The sequence below is a fragment of the Tauraco erythrolophus genome, chromosome 2 (genome assembly GCF_009769465.1).
Source record: "Tauraco erythrolophus isolate bTauEry1 chromosome 2, bTauEry1.pri, whole genome shotgun sequence".
NCBI lineage: Eukaryota > Metazoa > Chordata > Aves > Musophagiformes > Musophagidae > Tauraco > Tauraco erythrolophus.
Window position 1 is genome coordinate 97,323,014 of NC_141466.1, and position 9,503 is coordinate 97,332,516.

Sequence of the window (9,503 nt, forward strand, 5' to 3'; positions counted from 1 at the left end):
AAATAAAGTGTTAGCTTCTGTATATGTTTACATTGAATTTATTTAATCCCTCAAAGTAAAGGTTCGGCTGTTGGCAGAACAACTTGCTTCCGTTCTATGTACGTATCTAAACTGCATGTTCACAGCTGTTCCACCTTTCTGACAAAATGCATGATGTCTTTTGCCAGAAGCTTTGGTTCCTCAAAGGCAGCAAAATGCCCTCCACGTGGCATGTAAGAGTAAGTGATGATGTTCTTGTAGACACCCTTTGCCCAGACACGGGGTGCATGTGTTATCTCCTGAGGAAAAGCTGCAATCCCTGTGGGAACATGCACTCCAACCCTAGAAGACATTAGTTAACTGTATTTTTGAAAGAAGTCCTGGGGAAAGTCTATAAAAGCTTTCTGACTCTGGTACCTGCCACAGTCAGCTGGAGAAGTTTCATCCCTGCAACCCATTTTGTGGTCTGTACTCTGCTGAAGTGTTTCACTTGCATTTGGCTCTCGAGTTTAAGAATGTTATACCCAAAGATGTCTAAAGTAGAGCCAACTTTGCACATGGCTCAATCTTGAAATGTTTCAGATTTTAAGCTTACCTTGTTTTGTAGTTTTGTGATACATGGTGAGATGCCACACCTCACTGTGGAAGTCAGAAATGAGCTAGCTCATGTTTACTTTAGAATTTATGTTACCAGCGTAACAAATTCCTCTCTTGAGAGGAAAGGTAAACTGGTTCAGTCTACAAAGAAGATGACTCTCCTATTTGTTTGTATGATCAATCACTTGGAGAATTATGCTCAGCAGCATTTTCCTGGTCAGCCTCTCTTACAGTCATCTTAAAGCCAGCTGCTGTTAGGAGGGGCTTGGTTTCAAGTACTGCTCTCTGAATTGCTTCCACAAGTTTGTGCTTAGCAGTTGTAGTTCTTAGTTTATCCACCACTAAGCCATAGCCTTCCTAATTCCGTTTAAACTTCTCTCCTAGAAACACTCATGATTTTTCTGTCTTGTTTTTAATGAACTGAGCCACGGATTACATGAGTTTGGTGAATAAGTATGTAGACTTGTATTTTGAGCACAAGACTGAATACATTTTGATAAGTCTTTTGCATGGTCTTGGCCACAAGCTACCTTGTGTGAACTACAGGTTCAAAAGAAAAGTGACCCATAACTATATTTATCAAAAGAAAATAAGACTTAGATGTTTTTTTAAAACTAGTTAAATTAGTTGTTGTAACTGATCTAAATGCTTATACAGGCAAATATGGTTCAATCTCATTTGCAAACCTGTCTTGCACCTGCCACTTCATTACCTGTCATGGAGAGATAGAGTAGGGTCCTTGGAGATGTTCTCCTTGTAGTATCGCATGGAGGACACAATGGAGGATGTCACCCAAAATCATCACGTTGGTCAAAAGCTCCTCAAGAGTGTATTTGCTGTTGAGAGAGAAAGATGAAGAAATTAAACTGGAAGCTCTTTCTCAATACGCTATATTTGGCTCATGCTCTGAAGAACCGTTGTTCCTCTTGTTCTCCACTCTTTTTTCAAGCAGCAAATTAATGGGCACCCATGTGCCCAGAGCAAAACTGCCTGGTGCCGAAGCAGTAGTTTGCAGGCAGGTCTGCTATAAGTTTAAACTACTTGTCACGTGTGATCTTTCATCCTATAATTCAGCTTTGACTGGCCTGTCTCTTACTATCTCATTAGTTATCACTAATTCTTTTAATGAGTCTTCTCATGGGAAAGCATATATTTTCTTACCTTTCCAAGCCTCCATCATCTCTCTGCAGAAATGATTTATCTGTCCAGGTAGAGAATTTCTCCAAAATATAGCAGCAAGCCCCACAGGCGAGTCATTCAGTCCACAACCTAATTCAGGAGAAGAATGGGAGAGCAGTTGCAGTTGCCTGGCATTGCAGTACTTCACTGGAAGTTAAACTGGACTTTCATGAATTCTTTAGAGTTTTCTATGAGAATTCAGTAGAGAGTCTATTTTACTAACCCTGGTAGTACTTTATTCTTGACAAATTTACCCTAATGGAATTCCAGCTGTAACTGACAGCACTACAAACTTGGGTAATTCCTATACAAAAGAAGCTAGGAGCTAAGAAAGTCCTGTTCACTTCTTGGTAATGCGTGGCAGAATGAGAAAATCCAGATGTAAAGGGATTACACTCTGAAAAGAAATTTCAGATAAACTATCTGGGAGTACTGTCCTGCTTAGGACGGATAACTGGGACCCTGAATGCTGGTCATCGCTTTTTAACTATTTAAACAGTGGAGTGTTGCGTATCTGTCATCTGTTCTTGCCTTTGGGAAGACTAACAAACACTATAAACACAGAAGGGACACAGCACATACCTGTGTTCTTGGAACAGGGATAGGGATTACTTCAGTAGTGACGGAGGCTTGTTTTGGGAAAATTCCCGTATTATACCCTAGGCTGCAGTTTTACAGTATACTCAGTATTGCCTACTCTCAAGTGTATTTTCGTGTGACCGTAGCACTGAGTGACTTTGTAGAAGACGATGCACAACATGGTCTCAATTTAATAGTAGACAACAGCTCACACAAAGTTAGTTGGCACAACACTGGCACAACAGTTTCCCTGCACTAGCAGGCAGAGAGTGATTTGCTGCAGATCACGGTCATGTAAATGCTTTGATCAGCAATGGTGGGGCAGGCTAAAATGTGCCAGCTAGCACATGACCCATCTGGAGATGAGCATTTTCTGGGCTGAAAGCTGCCTCTGAAGCACTGTATTCAACATCTGTAGATTAGATGCTCAGAGGTACCAGTCGTCTTTGCAGCTTATTAGTCATTTAACCTGTACCACAGCTTCTGGTGCGTGAAAACACTTCAGCTTTGCTGTAAACCTGCCTAATGAGAACTAAACTGATAATGTAGATATTTCTTGAGACTGAGTAGGGAGTACATTTTTCCTCCCCTATTAATTTTCTACATTTCACAATTGTGGTGTGCTACAAAAGTCCTACTCTTCTTTTTACAGGTTGAAAAGTCCTAGACATACAGTGCTGGTATGGAAGCTGCTCGGTCACTTGAATCTTCCTTTTCTCCCCTTCCTGTATTCTTCTGATTCTACAATATATTTATGAAACAGGATGAACAGGGGCGCAACGGATTCTGAATATTATGGATTTTGTCTCAGTCTCTTTTTGCTTTCTTTAAGAGTTTGTAAGATTATCTCAAACTCTGAGCTGGCTGATGTTTCAACACACTGTCCATGACTCAGGTATTCTCTTGTACGGCAGCAGCCAAACTACAGCCCATTGTGATTTTCTTCCCTACTTAAATTGCTTTGAACTTCGTTGACATCAGTTTTATTGGCCAGTTTAATCAACCAGTGACTGAAATGGTTTCGCAACTCTGTGGTTATCTTTAGATTGAACTAAACCCTGGATAGCTGTCGAATTTTCACTTAACCATTAACTTTTATCTGTAGAGAAATTTGGATCATGTTGAAACGTATGGATTTTTGTGATAGTCTCCCTCCCCTGGAAATTGCTTACTTATTCCTATGCTTGGATTCTCATGTTAACTAGCTGTTAGTCCATGAACTTAATAATTTTCTTAAGGCAGTTTAATGTCTTTAAGAACATTGGGGGAGGAACCTCAATAAAACTTTTTTGGAAATGAAATATGTTCCATTACTGGATCCACAGCTCTGATTCTGCCAAAGCTCTAATTTTTGAAGCATGATTTCACTGTGATATTATCACCTGTAAATCAATTCTCCTCTTTAAAATAGTTCTGCTAGTTTTCTGATTAGAGACTAGACATATTGGTCTTCATTTTTCTGGGGCTCCCTTCACTGTTTGGCTCTTAAAAAAAACCCAAACAAAACCCCAACCTGTTATCTTGTTTGTCTCCTTTTATTTCTATTGGTATTACAATCAGTTCAAGCAACAGACTAGGCATTAGTTGACATTTCAGTCTGTTTCCTCTTTTTCAGTGAATTGCCAGGATGGGGTGCTATTCATTCTATGGTCCCCCATCTGACACCAGTCTGAGACAGCTCTGCTCTCTTTCCTGACAAGGGATTGTTTCTATAAAAGAATACTCCATAATCCTCGCTAGGGGGGACTGATGCAAATAATTCATTTAACTTTTCTGAGATGGCCATACCTTTCTTCAGACTCCTTATCTACTGGCCGCACTGACTATGTCAGGCTTTTGGCTTTTCAGGTGTTGGGGCTGTGTCTACCCTTCTGCACACGCTGCACTTGCTTATGATATTTTTCTTGTTTTCACTCACATTTATTTCTAGAAGCTACAATTTCAGGACCCTGTGCTTTACTTTAAGAGGCCTTTTGCAAGAGGGTTCTTTCCCCAAGAGAAATGGCATGCCATTTAAAAGACCTTGAAAAGTGGTATTTGTAGTCTCCGACTTTTTTTATGCTGTTCCTTTTAACTTCCTTTTACACAGTTCTTGTCTCCATGTCTCGCATTCAGTCACCAGAACTCATTGCTTCTCAAACATGGTTGGCCTTTGATCAACTTTAAGTTTTTATATACCATAAGCAGTTAGTATACAATGTTCATAGTGATATAGAGAGGGTTCATTACCTGCAGTGTCTGGTTTGGTGGCTTGGATATGTAAGTATCCAGACTCTCGCAGAAGAGTAATATATTCTTCTGGATGAAAGGGTATGTACGTTTAACATTCCTTAGTGAGGCCTACAAGCCATGGTACATAAGCCCCAAGCATCACAGAAATCATCCCTCTCAAACCTTGTCTGCTGATGAAGACGAGATTCAGATGAAGCCCTTTCACAGATCTAAAATTAAGTTAATGAATAGAAGGTTAAATCAAGTGATTTTCTGTCTCCACATTTTCTAGAAAAAAGTCTGACTGGAGCTGTGATAGAAGCATTTCACTGACCCAAATACATAAAGCCCTTCAGGTTCATTATGATTAAAAAAAAAAATTATGGAAGTTTGAAATGGTACAGCTGGTGCCATCTCCATCCAGCTGTGCCACTGGTATGATGTCAGCGTTAGGTATTCAGTTTCTGGATGTGGCATATCCATGCTGGTAGCTCTGGCTGCTGATCTTGTGTTGTTCTGTGCTGTAGGGAACAGGCTATGTTGGGTATTTTCTGAAAAGCTTGAGTAGATCACATGTGGTCACTGTGCTCTGGGTGCTGTGAAGCACAACTGCAACCAGGCACAGTGAGCTGCTCAGCCCGCAGTCTAACTGATTTAAGACTTTCCCACTTTATCTGTTCTCTGACCTAAGCATGGCTGTGGTGCCCACTTTTCATTAAATGCTAAGCAATGAGCTGTGATGCTATTGTCTAAGGAAGGTATTGTGTTTCTTTTTCCGATCAGCCTCAACTCTGCATTTTAGATAGGAAAATCCTATGTTTTGTGGTACTGTTCAGCTGCTGAAAGGCTGAGCTCCTTCCTTCCTTTTCTCCCTGCTGATTTTAAATTTATCTCCTTCCTGATTTAGAATGATGATCTGTCTCCTTGAGGTCTCAAATCAAAATGCGTCAGAGTTTACTTCCACAGCTAGTGAAAGAGAAGCCAAACAGCACTGAGATTTAGGAAGCGTGAGAACTGTGCTAGTATCAATGCAAAGCATATGAATACAACTGAATGCATAGGGGTGGGGAAGGGAGGAGGAAACAAAGCAGAAGAGAATGAGTGGCAGAGCAAACAGAAGGCAGGACCAAGATCATGGAGCCAGAAGGCACGGTAAGAACTGGAGGCAGCTTTTCTGCACTGATTCCCTTTGCTACTCACTGTGGCAGCATCTGGGCCATGTTTGTGGTAATACGAGATCCCCAGTCTCCTCCCTGTAGGTAGTATTCCTTGAAGCCCAGTCTGTTCATCAGCTTATGAAATATCCGAGCAGTTGCTATGGAGTCAAAGCCTGTAGGTAAAGAGAAACACAGGAGACCTGTTTGTCCTAGTGTTCATCCCCTGGCCAAATATCATGGCCTGACAGAGGGATGTGAGTATGCTGCTGTGTGAAGGCACAGCGTGCTATGCTGCTCTGCCTTGCTCCTTGGCAATAAAGTGAACACAAGATGATAGAAATTCAGTGGAAAATGGAGAAAGTGGAAAGCAGATCTGGCTTCCAGTTACCATTGCCTTCCAAATCTCCACAGCCAGCCCCAGAGCCTCAGTGATGTGAGTGTTAGTGCAGAGCCAAGTGTCCATGAACTGCAGCGCCCAGAGGGGCTGGGGATGGCTGAGGTGTTACTCCAAAAACCTTGCAATTCTAACAGAGCCTTTTCATTGCTTACCTTTCTGATGCGGTGCCTCTGAGAAGCCATAGCCTGGAATGGAGGGGCAGATGACCTCAAACACCACATCACCCTCATTCAGGCCGTGCCCAGCTGGCTCTGTGAGCAGAGGGATGATCTTGTAGAACTCGTAGAAGGAGCCAGGCCAGCCGTGGACCATCAGCAGAGGTTGAACAGCTCGACCATGAGGGACATAGGAGGGCTTCACGTGGATAAAATGGATATCGATTCCTGTCACACATCCAAGACAGATAAATTAAAGCTCTGGTTCCGTCTCAATTTCTGCTCTGGTCTCTGAAGAAGGAAGGTGCCAAAATTGTAATTAGCATTCATAGCAGAAGTTACAGAATCAACCCATCGCAAGAAGATGCCTAGCTGAAAGGGGATGCCTGGTATTGTACCTACGTCTCATCTTTTACACACAGACAGAGGTATTGATCCCAGCCCCAGATACTGAGGTCGCACGAGATCGAGCATCTGTCTCCTGAGAAACTGGTCTCACAGTATATAAGTAGAGCTGCACTTAAATGAATAGCATAATGCAGGTAAGGCACATGCAAAACCATGACAAAATTACAAAATATGTGGGTGATAAAAAGAGAAACATGAAAAAATAAGTGCAAGACAGAAGTTTACCTGCAGATCACTTACCTAAAGTTTGGCTAACGTCACCTGGCTAAAATTGGGTGGTGGTAGGGAAAATTCTAGCCTCAGAGCCCAATTAATTTTGCAGTTTTCAAAGGTGGCCCAAGGCAATAGCAGAAGAAAACCTCATCATCAGGTTAGCACAGGTTTCAGAGCCAGATGAAGCCCATCTTGAAGCAGACCCTAATTTTACTGGCACTGTGTAATGGCCTTAATCTAGAGAAGGTTACTTAATAATATAGCATCCATTAGTGATATTTCACTCATATCATTAAGGTGTTATGCATACTTTGTCTTAAATATTGTGACCTCTTACATTCCCCTGTTCTCTCCATGCATTTCAGAGCGAGACCTGCTCAAGCCCACAGAGACCCCCTCACCTTCAATGGTGGTTTGAAATGGGGTATTTGTTAAGGACTTCCACTTGCTTGCGCCAGTCGAACTGGTTCCTCCAGTAGGTCACTACCTTCTGCAGGTAGATGGAGTTGAAGCCGTAGTCGAAGGTGGCCCCTTCCAGCGGCGGTGTGTAGCGGGCCTGATCCAGGCGCCGGTGCAGGTCCTGCAGAGGGGAGCCCTTCTTTTGAAACTGGCCAGCTGCCTGTGCATGCCCTACGCCAGGGTGGGCACGGATGGGCTCTCCTGGCTCTGCCAGCTTTTGTACCACTATCTGGGACACCACAAGCCCCTCCTGAAGCGGTGGCATGCTCTGCATGACCCCTTGAATTGTTTACACGGGTGGGGAATGTATTTTTCTACAGGTTACTAATTCCCCTCGGGCACCCAGGGAAGTTGGGTCCTATTCTTGCCTTGCTGCTAACTTGCTTCAGGGTTTTTGACACTAGGAGCTTGCCAGCACTGCTGGCTGGGAGAGGAATAAGAAGCTCAGCCTGAGCTGCCGACTGCTACTTGGCCAGATAATTAGGGACAGGCATGTAGGGACAGAGGTGCTGCGACTCAGTCAAGACCTCGTCCCTCTTCACCCTTCCAGCCCTTCCCCCTGTGGAAGCCTCTCAGTCCTTCCCCACTGGTGCCACTGCTGTCCTGACCCCTCCCCCCGGCTCCACCATCTCCAGACCCACTGTCAAAGTCTGCTGCTCAAAGCGTGGCCTTTCTGTTGGAGCAGCCCCAGGTTGCATGGAGGGTCTGTGGTCTCAAGAAAGTCTTTATGGACATTGCAATGAATCTGAGCTCAAATTCCATTCATAAAGGGCAGTGAGCCAGGGCATCATCTAATGGTGCTAGGTAGCTGCACTTGCATATATGTGTACTGCTGCCACCCCCAAGCATCACCTCGAAGCAGTAAGGTGGGTGATGGTCTAGCTCCACCTTGCAGATTTCTGCCTCTCCTTACATCCCAGCCACTGGTACCCCTCAATTTCTTTGTCAGATGTTTCAATCTTGAAGGGACGGATACTTTCATCTTCTTTCACTTTTAGGGGTCTTTCACCTGAGCCCCACCATCCATCGCCCATTTCAATAGTCTTGACCTTGTGTCTAGACCTCAGCCAGTAAACCAGCATCCCTCCAACCCCCAGGGTGGCTGCAGGGATGAGGACTGCATTCTTCTGAGAATATTCAAAAGACCTGGGGAGGCATAAATTGTTTGTGTTCAAAACCAGCAGCATCAAGGGTAAAGAGACTATGCTGAGGCTTGTATGCACATCAGCTGGGCCTGAGCAGTAACAAATGCCTGCGGATCTCATGGAGTCACCAAAGGCTGGGGGTTCGTTATTTCTGAAGCTCACAGGCAAGATTTGGAGCAGGGTTACATCTATTAGTGCTTCTTAGGCACCTCAAGTCCTTGCTGATCGGGACTCGCGGATCACAAGGCTTCCTTGGCCTTTGTGAACCAGGATACTCTGGGGACAGGGGTCAATTGGATATGGACCAGTCTATTTTAAGGCAGGTACTGGAGAGAATGGGATAGCAGCAGCTGGACTCCTCCGGGAATAAAAATTGTACAGACAGAATGGGCTGAGGAGCAGGAGCAGAGACAAGGGTCTTCAGCTGCTGGAGAGAGCTGGATGTGCCGGACAATGCCTCTCTTGGCAGTGCTTTACACATAGCTCCCCTACAGATTCAGTCATCTTTTAGGGCAACACTGGCCCTCTACCGTAGCTCTCCATGGGTAAGGGTCTCAGCTTGTCTGTCTGGTGCCCCTGTTTCTGTTCCAGACAGCAAGGTTTCAGACTTTCTCGAAGTGTAGGAGCTAAGTCACCAGAGTTGGTTCTAACAGACAGGCAACATGTTTCAAAACCGTTCACCTGCCTGAGCAGTCCCAAATGTAGTGTACTTTCCCGTCCCTCTGACCTGTGCCTCAAACTCTCCAGCTTCCCTTGGAGATTAGTAGAGGAGTCTGGAGCTACAAAGGGTACTGTGAAGGAAGATTTTGTTGTCATCGTACAGGGTGGGAAAGAGACTGTGCTGTGCCCTAACCAGGGTGCTAATGAAAAGTGGAGGCCTCAGCATAGAGCAGCTATTTCCCTCACCTGACCGGATGAGATGTGCTCCCTACAAAAGGGAAAAAAAAAATTTAAGATCCTTATAATCTGATAGTGTTGTCTGAATGGTACCAACCCTTGGGAATGGTGCAAAGAACATCACCTG

The 9,503-nt window shown here is 44.1% G+C and overlaps 1 protein-coding gene across 1 annotated transcript; it reads right to left on the reverse strand.

Moving 5' to 3' along the window:
* Positions 1–9,295, reverse strand: LOC104373427 (epoxide hydrolase 1). The gene is given in 12 exon segments (XM_086626181.1): positions 1–321; positions 1,289–1,372; positions 1,374–1,412; positions 1,738–1,810; positions 1,813–1,845; positions 4,564–4,775; positions 5,746–5,875; positions 6,252–6,482; positions 7,277–7,296; positions 7,298–7,457; positions 8,269–8,480; positions 9,207–9,295. Coding segments are annotated over 12 exon segments (1,485 nt in total). The 3' UTR covers positions 1–119.
* Between the last annotated feature and the right edge of the window lie 208 nt (positions 9,296–9,503).